Source organism: Trichomycterus rosablanca, chromosome 12 (assembly GCF_030014385.1).
Source record: "Trichomycterus rosablanca isolate fTriRos1 chromosome 12, fTriRos1.hap1, whole genome shotgun sequence".
Taxonomy (NCBI): domain Eukaryota; kingdom Metazoa; phylum Chordata; class Actinopteri; order Siluriformes; family Trichomycteridae; genus Trichomycterus; species Trichomycterus rosablanca.
The window spans coordinates 22,416,903-22,431,434 of record NC_085999.1 but is presented as its reverse complement, the minus strand read 5'-3'; the positions used below and the strand labels follow the sequence as shown (position 1 = coordinate 22,431,434).

The 14,532-nt window shown below is 39.1% G+C and overlaps 1 protein-coding gene across 1 annotated transcript in view; it reads left to right on the top strand.

Annotated features, from left to right (window-relative positions):
• stxbp5l (syntaxin binding protein 5L) overlaps window positions 1-14,532 on the top strand; it is a 308,382-nt gene that overhangs the window by 167,216 nt on the left and 126,634 nt on the right. Inside the window, 3 exon segments of the mRNA XM_063005373.1 lie at window positions 6,060-6,127; window positions 10,340-10,380; window positions 13,080-13,297. Coding sequence (XP_062861443.1) covers window positions 6,060-6,127; window positions 10,340-10,380; window positions 13,080-13,297 — 327 coding nt within the window.

The window sequence follows — 14,532 nt, the reverse complement described above, 5'->3', positions numbered from 1 at the left end:
TAGCTAAGTTATTGCTAAATGGAACACAATACTGCATTTTCACAAGTCAAGTTTTACTCTCAAGGATCAATGTTGATGATTTCCTTTTGTTAAACTAGTAATATCTGCCCATTTCATTACTTGGCCTATACAGAAGGCAGACATTTTCTGGTAAAACATGGACTTCTTGTCACTGCTGTTGGGCAGTCATGGCAGAGATTTAAATTATTTTTGCAACTAGCTATGATTAAATGATTATAATACATCACTGAAGAACCGTCAGGGCCCTCTACGCTCTCAGAAAGGGCCTAAGATATTCTAAAATAATATTTAAAAGTGAACAGTTCTAATTTTATTTTATCTACTCATTATTTGACAATCAACATTTAAACAAATACAAATATAAGCGAACAAATCCTTTATATCTTGATGTTCAATCTGAAGGGTTTAATAAAAGAATACTCTCACTCGTAATTTTGCTGCCTTTTTTGTTGCTGTAAAAATGTTGCTGATGGGTGGTCCAGCCAGAGTATTAGAGATTAGAGAGGATTTGCATTTGCACTGGTACAAATGTAGCCTATTGGGTAAAGCTCTGGGATATCAATGAAAGGTTGTGGGTTTGAAACCTGTTTTGTTTATGTGATGACTACTTCTATGCTGTTTGCGGAATACATTTTAAACTCTGAATTATTGTTTTAGTTTTTGTTTCTTAACTTTTTCAGGACTTTAGGAGAGAACACAGTAAACGATTTTATTTCCAGACAAGTTGGGGGGGGGGGGGGGGGGGGGGGATTCAAACGATTTAATAATCACAGTCTGCTACTGTATTACATACTTATTAGTTTAAAAAAATATGTTTATTATGGGTTTATTATGGGTTAAGCACACATACATTTTCTAATAGTTTATAAATAGTATAAATATAGTAATTTGTTTATAGTTATTTAATATCATTAAACTTGATATTATAGCATGGCATATTAACTCCTTGTTATTTTTTCTTTTTTTTTCTTTTGAGGCTACAGTGTTAAAGAGAAGCCCCTGTTTCAGATTTTTCTTTGTTTATGTGATAAGCTACACACTTCATTCAACATTTAAGGGACTTCTGTCTTGCATGCCAGCTATTAAATCTATAGCAATTTAAATCTCATTTGACACATTTTCCAGCAGTTTTTAATTTATGGCAGGCCTGTAATTCTCTAGCTTCTCTGAGCTGGACTGCAGCAAAGTGTACACTGCTGTGGTCTGATGAATTAAGTTTTCAAATTCTTCTTAAAAATAATGGCCAAAAAGAAAAAGGACTGTACCGATTGTACTGAAAATCCAAAAGCTAGTTTCTGGCATGGAATATGTGTGTTGGTACTAATGGCACAGGTAACTTCTGTTTATATATATGGTATATGTACAGTATATGTATATGTTCATATATATGATATATGTGATAAGCTGAAAGTCTTTAAGTTGCCTATTTCTTGACATAGTTTTCTGGACCCCAATAGTCCAAAGGAGGCCCAACCAAACAAATGAACATTAGTACTGTTAATTTGTAGTTGTGGCCATAGTGGCATTATTATATTGTTTATTTCAGAGAATCCTCTATTACAATCAGCACTTCTTGTCACGTGGGAGAGAAAGGACTCAAGTGCGGAGATTAACTTAAATAATAATTTTATTTTTTAAATGAAGAATTAAACACAAAACACAAAACAAAAACAAAACCAATAATGAACCCCACTGGAGACCGCTGGGCGATGTAGGCAACGAAAACTGAAAAAGGAAAACAAAGATTAATGCAAGGCGCGAACCCGGGTCGCGCCGGTGCATGGCGGTTGTGTTGCTACCGCGCTAACGTAGCGCGGGTGAGGGGGTGTGTGTAGACGCTGAAGATAAAGCGCTAGGTATGAACCGGGTAATGGCGTTATAGCCGAGCGCTTGACGGCATCACCATCAGGCAGTTACTGAACCTACAGGCGCTGAAACATAAAGCGGTGGGTATGAACCGGGTAATGGCGTTATAGCCGAGCGCTTGACGGCATCACCATCAGGCAGTTACTGATCCCACTATCACTGAGAATAAAGCGGTGGGTGTAAACCGGGTAATGGCGTTATAGCCGAGCGCTTGACGGCATCACCATCAGGCAGTTACTAATCCCACTATCGCTGAGAATAAAGCGGTGGGTGTAAACCGGGTAATGGCGTTATAGCCGAGCGCTTGACGGCATCACCATCAGGCAGTTAATAATCCCACTATCGCTGAGAATAAAGCGGTGGGTGTAAACCGGGTAATGGCGTTATAGCCGAGCGCTTGACGGCATCACCATCAGGCAGTTACTAACCCACCAAGCTGAAAGCGCTAAGGCACTACAGCAATATGACACGGGAGTTAAGGACTCCCGGACATCAATAGCCCCCCGCACGGCGGTGGGCTACGGGAAGGACGCGATCGGCGTGGCTTCGCTGAAGGTTGCAGCTAATGAAGTTCGCCGATCTGAAAAGAGAAGAAAAGAACAAATCAGTTAGACAACCTCAGAAGTGCGGATTCGAACCGGGGATGTTGACGCGAGAGCCGAACACTTAACAGCCTCGCCATCCAGCGGTTACGAAACCAAATGACCACTTAAGATGAGAGGTTAATGCGGATACGGCTGCAAGCGCTATCGCTTGCTGTTTAGCAGCACCGCTAACGCTAACCGAATAAAGAAAAGGCAGCACGAGGGCTGCACGGCGTCGCACCACGCTAAAGCAATAGGCTAAATAAAGATGTTACCTCGACCTTGCAGTCTACACACCCTAATGGCACATGCCACCAGGGGATACCGTCTGACCTATGAAAGCATGGATGCGCTGCCACCAGAGAACTGAAAAAACAAACAAAAGAAACAAAAGCAGACAAAAGGTGCGACACCCGCTGCTGTGCAGAGCTGGCTTAAGTAAGCCAGCCCACAGCTGCAGGCAATTCGCCCTAATTGGAAGGCCTATTATTTAAGGCCTTCCTCTACTGAGCTCTGTAAGGCTCTGTGACATCAGGGAAGAGTGGTAAGTACCACTGACGCCACAGAACCTTACAGTACCCCCTCCTTAAAGAGACCTCTCCTGAGGTCTCTAGCCCAGCGGTCCAATTCCCCCAGGCCGCCACAGGCAACCGGGGGAGTGCCCCCCCAAAAAATGTTTTGGGAGAGAACAGGGGTTCTCCGCTGAGTCCAGAAATGGTCGCACCTTTCTGTCACGTGGGAGAGAAAGGACTCAAGTGCGGAGATTAACTTAAATAATAATTTTATTTTTTAAATGAAGAATTAAACACAAAACACAAAACAAAAACAAAACCAATAATGAACCCCGCTGGAGACCGCTGGGCGATGTAGGCAACGAAAACTGAAAAAGGAAAACAAAGATTAATGCAAGGCGCGAACCCGGGTCGCGCCGGTGCATGGCGGTTGTGTTGCTACCGCGCTAACGTAGCGCGGGTGAGGGGGTGTGTGTAGACGCTGAAGATAAAGCGCTAGGTATGAACCGGGTAATGGCGTTATAGCCGAGCGCTTGACGGCATCACCATCAGGCAGTTACTGAACCTACAGGCGCTGAAACATAAAGCGGTGGGTATGAACCGGGTAATGGCGTTATAGCCGAGCGCTTGACGGCATCACCATCAGGCAGTTACTGATCCCACTATCACTGAGAATAAAGCGGTGGGTGTAAACCGGGTAATGGCGTTATAGCCGAGCGCTTGACGGCATCACCATCAGGCAGTTACTAATCCCACTATCGCTGAGAATAAAGCGGTGGGTGTAAACCGGGTAATGGCGTTATAGCCGAGCGCTTGACGGCATCACCATCAGGCAGTTAATAATCCCACTATCGCTGAGAATAAAGCGGTGGGTGTAAACCGGGTAATGGCGTTATAGCCGAGCGCTTGACGGCATCACCATCAGGCAGTTACTAACCCACCAAGCTGAAAGCGCTAAGGCACTACAGCAATATGACACGGGAGTTAAGGACTCCCGGACATCAATAGCCCCCCGCACGGCGGTGGGCTACGGGAAGGACGCGATCGGCGTGGCTTCGCTGAAGGTTGCAGCTAATGAAGTTCGCCGATCTGAAAAGAGAAGAAAAGAACAAATCAGTTAGACAACCTCAGAAGTGCGGATTCGAACCGGGGATGTTGACGCGAGAGCCGAACACTTAACGGCCTCGCCATCCAGCGGTTACGAAACCAAATGACCACTTAAGATGAGAGGTTAATGCGGATACGGCTGCAAGCGCTATCGCTTGCTGTTTAGCAGCACCGCTAACGCTAACCGAATAAAGAAAAGGCAGCACGAGGGCTGCACGGCGTCGCACCACGCTAAAGCAATAGGCTAAATAAAGATGTTACCTCGACCTTGCAGTCTACACACCCTAATGGCACATGCCACCAGGGGATACCGTCTGACCTATGAAAGCGTGGATGCGCTGCCACCAGAGAACTGAAAAAACAAACAAAAGAAACAAAAGCAGACAAAAGGTGCGACACCCGCTGCTGTGCAGAGCTGGCTTAAGTAAGCCAGCCCACAGCTGCAGGCAATTCGCCCTAATTGGAAGGCCTATTATTTAAGGCCTTCCTCTACTGAGCTCTGTAAGGCTCTGTGACATCAGGGAAGAGTGGTAAGTACCACTGACGCCACAGAACCTTACACTTCTAATGAGTGATTTTACTGCTCATTGCAGATCCAGCAGCCCATCAGTTTCTGGAAATTTTAGATGCTGTTTAAAATGTATGCATCTCTGATACTAGAAAGGCTGATGTCAGTGTCAGTGGCTGATGTCTGAGTTGTCTTATGTCTTCCTGCCCATAAAACATGGTAAAGGTGAAGCTTAGCAAGCTGAAGTGATAGCCACATTGTTAGCTACTATAACAGTAGCTAGTAAGACAGATAGCCAAGTTGCACGTAAAACAGGTATTGATGAGCTTTATAAATGTTGCATTTAAAATCACCTACCTCTTCGCCATTTACAAGTCTTTCCCTTAAAGATAGCCAGATGCTAAATATAACATGAATGCAAGTTTATTTGCATGCATAAACCTACTGAACGGAAGAATGAGGAAATGGATGTGTGTTGCAAACAACTATATACTTGATTTTAACTTTAAATATTTTGTTTTAGTGCTGTTTTAATTAAATAGTAGAAAAACAAACAAAAAAAGTTGCAGATATCTTAGATATCCTGTGGCACAGTGGTAAAACACAACAGCACACCAGAGCTGACATCTCGAATCTTAGCTCTGCTAACGATAAGCTATACTGTCAACGATTGGCTCGTCCAAGGTTGTTAGGCCAGAGATACCATAATTAGCTTTACCGTGTCTCAAAACAATCTCCAGCTCTCTCTTTATTATGGCAGTGGTAGCTTTGGTTATAGTACTGGACTATTGATCCTTGGTTCCTTGATCAAGCCCCACCATCATCTAAGTAGCCACTGTTGGGCCCTTGAGCAAGGCCTTTATTTCTCAACTGATTTCACTGCATTCATTTACAGTTGTAGTCATATTGGATAAAATCTGCTAGAATTTATGGCAATCTGCTAAATGCCATAAATTGTAAAATGTAATTTGCTCTCTAGATATTTTTCTTGTAATATCTTTGCTCATTAATGTTTGTAAACACTGAATGTATGATTATTTGCATCACTGCCAAGTGTATTATTTAAAGTTTTTAATTATTTTTTTTTCTCAGAAAAAAGCATATTTATTGGCACTGGTAGGTGCTTTACAGTAAATCATAGTAGCCTCTGTCCAACATGATGCTGCTCTTGCTAACTTTGTAAAATAGCAGTCTTAAGGAGCTTAAAACAAGGAGCAAGACCTTAATGTAAATTTGATAGGATTGACAGATGTAAATTTTTTCTCTAATCACAGTCAATTTTGTAATATCATTCTGCTTTGCAGACCAAAATGTCAAGCTGTGTTTTGAAACCGTATTGTAATTGTGGAGCTCTAAGTGACTGTTCTGATTGTTTTACACCCCATGGTAAGGTAGTTAGAGTTGGATGTTATTAATGGTAATTATACTTATTTTCATACTGCTTGTGTTTTCACTTGTCAGGAGTGGCCTGTGAGTGGTGGCACGTGGACGCTTGGTTCCCAAACATATCCAGAGATTATTATCACAGGGTATGTGTAAATGGCTAACACACATACAGTGTAAACTATAGACAGTAAAAAAATCTGTGTAGTTGTGCACATGGGGTGACATTTAGAGTGGGGTTACAGGCATCAAAAATGGCACACAAAACAATTTGTATTTAAATGTAAAGAAAAATTAATTCAAGAGTATGATCATGTCAAATAAAAATAGCATAAAGGAATAAAATAGCATTCTAAGGCTGGATTAAATGTAAACATTTAACAAAAAAGTATTTTTATTCAATAGTCTAAGCATTGCATTATTTAATTGCATAATACTAGTTTGGACTCCTTCTCTTTTCATATATCTTTTTTCTACACCATGAGGTATTTTTTATGTTTGATGTCTAACAGCCACTCTCAAATGACAATCTTGTCATTAACCTTAATGTCCAAAAATATAAACTGAACTGTAAAATCTTTTATTTTCATGTGTTTAGGAGTTTATAGCACAACAAAATTTATTAAGGCCTGTATGTAAACTAGACTTTCGGTGATTACAAAGAAGCAGTGCCCAACTAGTATTTTGTTTATCTGGAAAAAAATAAACCCCTCTATGTATGAAATACATGATTTGCTGACTATATTGCTTTATGATTTCTGGCATTGTTAGTAACTATTAGCAGACATTATGCTTTTTAAAGATGTACCACTTTATCACATTTTATTGCTTGATTAGTTTTTGCTTAGTCAAGGCTATGGCTAATTGGAAAACAAATGTATTAAGAGCACTACTCTGTGGAGGTGTGATCTGAAAACAGGTAATTTGGACCAACCATGGGTGAAGGTGAGTACTTTTGTATACCTTACTGTAAATCAGGGCCTGGAGTGGGCCCCTTTTTCAGCCCGGGAGTTTTATGCCCAAACCCGGCCCACTTTTTCCATGGAGGAGAAATTTGAATAAATGAAACAGCAGCTAGCTCTTACAATGCCTTTTTATTGGGTATAAGTTCAGGTATATGTTGGTAAGTTAACAGAAAACACTTCACTTAAACATGTTTAATTCAAATTTAAATCAGATGAAGATTTAAAAGGTAAAAAAAAATGTGATAAAGATGAAAACGTATTTACATTTGTACAGGAGCAATAAGGTGAAATAAAAATAATTTGAAATTAAACTTGCATTTGTCTTCCCAACAGAGAGGTGCTCTATTGTTAGGCTTACACTAAACTCTTAAGTAGCTTCACTACACGCATATTTAGTAGGTTACCTACAGCATCAAAAGCCTCCTAAGCAGTGCACTGGTTTCTGCAACTTTATTAATAACTGCGTCATTGTCTATAGACATGAGACATGGCTTATCTGCTGCTCTGAGGCAAAAAAAACATTTCATTAAGGGTCAGCCTATTTTGCTGAATAACATAACATGGTTGAATTTTTTTTTTTTTTTTTTTTTTAACAATTTAGCCTATATTATGATGGTGTAAAATTGATAGTGATTTAGGCTATTTGTCTCCATTTGTTAAAATAAATTAGGCTATCATGCTGACATCTTTCTGAATGTCTGACCCAATTTAACATATATCATGTATATTCTCTACGTTATATTTTACATTACAAATAACTATCTTAGTTTAAATAACTCCATAGCCATGGCCTCCTCGTTATCATCAGTACAGTTGCGTCGGAACAAAAACATTCCATTAATGAGTTAGGCTATTTAATATATTACACTTCAAATTATGTTTATTATTTTCAGTTTGAAACTGGATATTTGTGATTAATGGTGTGTATTGGGTTCTACAAAATAAACTACGCTAAGTTGACGTTGCAAATGTTGCACAATAGCCTTACAGTGACAATACAAAATTATTTCCATATCTCTCTTTACCGGCTGCAACTGGGGTCTGTCCTCTGGAAAACAGGTCTGTTAATTTGGCACATTTGGCAGCATCTTCTTCCAACGCCTTTCTTTTTTTGAACCTGGCCTTTTCGGCTCCACCTGGCCTCTTCCTGCCCTCCATCACCACCGACTGATGGTTTGCGCCAGAGCGGTAGAGAGAACAGAGTGGCGACACTTCCATAGGGAACCGTTGTAACGGGGGCGGGACATTTTTCTGCGCAGCTTCCGGGTTGTGGAGCTCTGAATAGTTCCAAACATCCCATAGAGCCCCATTCATTTCCACTACTTATCAAGCATTTTTAGCTGTATGTTGCTTTGTTTTAAAAAAATAATGAATTTAATGTCATTAATATACTTAATACTGTTATTGTTTAGCATTTGCTCAGCACTAAATGTTACATGTTTATCTTAATTAATAGGTAAGCTAAATTAATGACACTAGAGTCTTTTCACCTAAAATGAGTTGATTAATCAAGAGTCTTGTTAGAGAAATGATCATAAAACATTAGAGCCATAATAAATCATGCTACTTTTACTTTCATACTTAAGTACATTTGAAGGTAAATTTAGTTTAGTACTTTAGTGGAGGTAAAGAGTATTTTTACTTTTACTACTACTTTTACTGGAGTAATATTTTACCTTGGATATCTCTACTTTAACTCAACTGCATGCATGGTTTGTGTACCTTGTCCACCACTTACATTAGACAAAATGAACTAGAGAGATCAAGGAGTGTCGCAACTCTCTCTAGCTACGGCTCTGGTTTGCGCTATTCTGTTGCTATGTTTACTTTTGGCGCTCCAGAAAAGACGCCTCGTGGGCCCAACCAACTTAAACATCTGGGAGGGGAGAATTCCCTCAGATGGTAAAACCCATCTAATCTACTGCGATGTAGGGGCTTAGCTGTCAGATGAATGGAGAATGAATGCAAGAAGAAGATTAAATAAGTATCAGATAAGTGTCAAAATTATTTTTCCCATCCAACCGGCCCAAACTCGAGACTGACATGAGCCGGCCCATCGGGAATCCTCCCGAATCTCCCGATTAGTCACTCCGGGCTTGCTGTAAATGAATTTGGTTTGTTTTTCATGTCAATAAAGTCCCAGCTGGGCCCTTCCAGTATGCTTTACTTGTACAACCCCAGATCAGAAAAAAGTTGGGACAGTATGGAAAATGCAAATAAAATAAAAATGCAGTATTCCTTACATTTACTTTGACTTTTATTTGATTGCAGACAGTTTGAACCCAAGATATTTTATGTTTTGTCTGCTTAACTTAATTTCATTTGTTAACATAACTCCATTCCTGCATTTCAGGTCTGCAACACATTCCGAAAAAAGTTGGGACGGGGGCAATTTAGGGCTAGTAATGAGGTGAAAAATCTAAATAATGATGTGATTCCAAACAGGTGATGTCAACAGGTGATTGTAATTACGGTTTGGTACAAAAGCAGCATCCAGGAAAGGCTGAATCTTTGATGAGCAACGATGGCCAGAGGATCTTTTTTGGAAAAAAATGGACACCGTGTGCTCTGGACCAAAGACCAAAAAGGACCATCTAGACTGTTATCAGCAACAAGTCCAAAAGCCAGGGTCTGTCATGGTATGGGGCTGTGTCAGTGCCCTTGGCAAAGGTAATTTCCACTTCTGTGATGGCAGCATTAATGCAGAAAAGTACTTTGAGATTTTAGAGCAACATATGCTGCCTTTAAGACGTCATCTTTTCCAGGGACGTCCATGCATTTTTTAATAAGACAGTGCAAAACCACATGCTGCACACATTACAAAGGCATGGCTGCGGAAGAAGAGGGTACGGGTACTGGACTGGCCTGCCTGCAGTCCTGACCTGTCCCCAATGAAGAATGTGTTGATAATTTTGAAACGAAAAATGTGACAAGGATGACCGTGTACTTCACAGCAAAAAGGACCTGGGTTCGATCCCCAGGTAGAGCGGTCTGGGTTCTTTCTGTGGGTTTCCTCCGGGAGCTCCGGTTCTTTCCCACAGTCCAAAAACGAGTGGCTAGCTTTCTGTCATGAATGTAACCAAAGTGTAAAACTAGACGTTAAAATCCTAAAAAACAAACAATCTTTACTATCCCAACTATTTTTGGAATGTGTTGCAGGCCTGAAATGCAGGAATGGATGTTTATTAATAAATGAAATTAAGTTGACCTTACAAAACATGAAATATATGAAATATCTCAGGTTCATGCTGTCTGCAATGAAATAAAGTCAAAGTAAAAAAGTAAGGTTGTAAATGGATCACATTTGGCAACATAGAGACCAGTCCTTAGAGACCGGAGACCAGTCCAGACACTTAAGTTTTTTTAGTCATTCTTTATTTTTCTCTTGCGCAGGCATGCAGACGGATCAATCAAGTTTTGGGATGCCACAGCCAGTGAGTGCTTTACCGTTTAAATCTCCAAATGCTACCTTTCTCTACTGATCAAATGCTTACAGTCAGAGGTCCATGTACAATCGTATTACATATTTGCATAATGTTTTATGTGTGTATATTCTTTTGTCCCTTTGTGTAATCCATTTATGTAGCTGAAATGCAGCCCCAAACTTGCAAGGAACCTCCACCATGCTTTACAGTTGCCTGCAGACATTCATTTTTGTACCTTTCTCCAGCCTTTCATTAAAGGTATGGCTTTATGACCACAATTCTTCAATGAAGACCACTTCTGGTCAGACTTTTCAGAACAGTAGATGGGTGTACCTGGGTCTAACTGGTTTCTGACAGTTCTGAGCTGATGGCACTGCTGTAAATCTTTTGATTTTGAAGGGAAGTAAGAATGATATGTCTTTCATCTTCTGCACGGTTTCCTTGGCCGACCACTGCATCTGCAGTCCTCAACATGGCCCATTTCTTTGTGCTTCTTCAAAAGAGCTTGAACAACACATCTCAAAACCTCAGTCTGCTTTGAAATCTTTGCCTGGAAGAGACCTTGCTGGTGCAGTATAACTACCTTGTGTTTTGTTACTGTGCTCAGTCTTGCCATGGTGTATGATCTGTGACATGAAACTACCCCCACTGACCAGATGTTATTAGCATGTTACTGCAAAGACACAAGCATGGCAATAACCTTCTACTGTGTATTGTGAATATACACCAATCAACCATAACATTAAAACCACCTCGTTTCTACACTCACCGTCCATTTTTTCAGATCCACTTACCATATAGAAGCACTCTACAATCTCTACAATTACTGACTGTATTCCATCTGTTACTTTACATACTTTTTTTTAGCCTGCTTTCACCCTGTTCTTCAATGGTCAGGACCCCCCGGGACCACCACACAGTAGGTATTATTTAGGTGATGGATGATTCTCAGCACTGCAGTGACACTGACTAGTGTGTGTTGTGACTAGTGTGACTAGTCACACTAGTCACTAGTCACACTGTCTAGTGTGTGTTGTGCTGGTATGAGTGAATAAGACACAGCAGCACTGATGAAGTTTAACACCTCACTGTCAATACTGGACTGAGAATAGTCCACCAACCAAAATATCAAGCCAACAGTGCCCCATAGATCCCTGATGAAGATCTAAGATAAGATAAGATTCCTTTATTGATCCCCATGGGGGAAATTCGAGTGTTACAGCAGCTCCAGTACAGTGTAAGTACAGTAAATAGAGTAAAATAAAAATAAAAATTATTTTTAAAAAAATATTAACAATGAAATGCAATTACTATTATACAGCAGTACGACAATCACAACCATATAATAAAACACTATATATTCTATATGTAAATATATACATAAGTGTGAAGAATCTCAAAGCTGTGTCTGATCCACTCACACCAGCACAACACACACTAACACACCACCACCATGTCAGTGTCACTGCAGTGCTGAGAATGATCCACCACCTAAATAATACCTGCTCTGTGGGGGTCCTGACCATTGAAGAACAGTATGAAAGGGGGCTAACAAAGCATGCAGAGAAACAGACAGACTACAGTCAGAAACTGTAGAACTATAAAGTGCTTCTATATGGTAAGTGGAGCTGATAAAATGGACAGTGAGTGTAGAAACAAGGATGTGATTTTAATGTTATGGCTGTGTATATTAAATGCAGCAGTATTGTTGGGATTATTGTTTACCTAAATGTAAATGGTGGATGACCAAAAATATAAAGCCAACAGCATCCAGTGACTAGAAGATGTCCAGTTATAAAAGACTGGAGGAAAGAAAAAAAATATTTTTGCAGTCTCTAACTATGCATGCTAACAGGTTATGCACTCTTAATGAAAAGAACAGTATGTTTAAACATTATTTAAAAATCCCTACAACACTGATGGTCTACTACTCAAACATCTTCTAATTAGTAGAAACTTTTTTCATTTGAAAAATGGGGTGGAAGGAGTGACAAACTCTACAGACCAGCAAATAGGCTACAGTATGTCATTACATACCCACAAAGTTCCTCTCTATGGTAGCTGTAGCAACCATAGCTGTAGCATCAATAATCATTGAATGCACATACTACAACAGTATACCAAACACTGTAAAAAGTGTTATTACCTTGTGTATTGTCATGCTTACAGCCAAACATTGCTTTCTTTTGTTCAGGGCCAAATTCTTACTTTATTGTAGACTCATGTATTTCTTGGTTTTTACATGTTTTTTACTATATTGACTATAATATTATACTGTAACTATACATACTGACATATTGACTATAGTATTGAAAAAGCCAGAATGAACACATGCTGGGTTTTTATACCTAAATTACAATACATTATAATTGCAAAACTGCAAACATAGTATTTACAATATGCCAAAATCTTTTTTTACTGGCATTGGTGGCTTTAGAGGTTTTTATTTTCAATTAAAACGAAATCACATTTTATTGTGTGTAAGTGCTGTAAGACAAATTTTTAGGGAACTAAAAACTATAAGGTAAAATAATGTCATGTAATGTACCAGGCATTCTGCTTGAACTAAGTTAAATAATAAGTGCAAACACAACCAATATATTTATTATACTTATTTTTAACTTTAAACAGGGTAACCATAGATTTCTCTGCAGTTTCTGTCTTATATCTTGCTCATTAAGTAGTAATACATTTTTTTCTTCCTATAGTCACACTTCAGATGCTTTACAAACTAAAGACATCAAAGGTGTTTAAGAAGACAAAGGGTGGTGAGCTAGACTGCAGTGCTGATTTGGTGGAAGAGGATCCCTATGCAGTGCAGATGGTCAGCTGGTGCCTGCAGAGCCGCATTCTCTGTGTGGTGGGCATTAGCGCTCATGTAATTCTATACCGCTTTAGCAAGCACGATGCCAACACCACGATAACGGTGAGAATTTCTGTTAAAAGTTAAAAAGTCTGCCAAAACTACATTTGTGTCTTGTGTCTGTTCTCATTATATTAATGTTTGCCTATACCTGTTAAATAAACAAGTCTAGTCAACTTTGTATAGTTTTTTTTATAAATAACAAATAACATTATATATTATAAATTATCAATTTTACAAATAACATTGTCTTAAAGCAACTGTACAGATTTCAGGACCAAAAAAAGCCTCAACGAGCAAGCCAAGGGCAACAGTGGCAAGGAAAACTTCTTTAAAATTACAATTAAGAAACCTTGAAGGAACCAGACAAAACCCATCCTCTTTTGGTCACCTAGAGCATAATGCAGTTCATTAGAATTTGATAAATATGACTTAATATGTATCAATAACATTATTTTACCACAGACTGAATGACAATTAACTCTGTTTAAAATAGTTTTCACTAAACTTTTGTTAGAAATAAAGTTTGTTAGAGAGTTTCTGGGCATTGTGTACAGTCACTGCAAATTTCCAACACATGGCAGCCTTGAACCCACATGGCTTCCAATTCGCTGGCTCATGTAAGGGCCCTCTTAATAAAAACACAGAAGTTGTTTCCATGCGCTCTAATTTTCATGCTGTTTGCTTTAGAGCACGTTTATGGTCAGTATACTGTTCTGGCGCAAAGATAACAATCACTTATGCCAGACTTAATAAAATAATTAAACTTTTTTTTTTTTTTTTTTTTTTTTTTTTTTTTATATACAGTGACCTCATCCTGTTTAATCTTGTAGGTGTTTTAATCTTTTAATATTGTTATTTAAAAAGTTCAGAAGAAAATGGCCAGGCAGATCTGATTTGACAGTAAATATTTAGTAAAAATTCAAAGAATAATTTTTTTCAATCATAATTTGAGCAGTAATTAAATGGAAACCACCTGTTAGCATCAGAATTAGTGCCATAAACAGCATAAAATCATGTACCGAACTTGCCTTGTGTCAACATATTAGGCTGATAGTGGTAGTGTAGTATTCTATTTTCAGCATAAGAATGCACCATGACACAGAAAATCGAAAAAATATATTTGAAAGTGCAGGAGCAGAAGATTTGCAACATAAATGTGCAGCTGACAAACCGGTTATAATTATTTAAGGAAATTACATTAACATGCAACAATGTCTCAAAGTAATAGTACTAACAGTAAAGACCCCCAAAATGTTGTCTAAGATTGAGATTTGTGCTATGCTAACAAGGTCCTA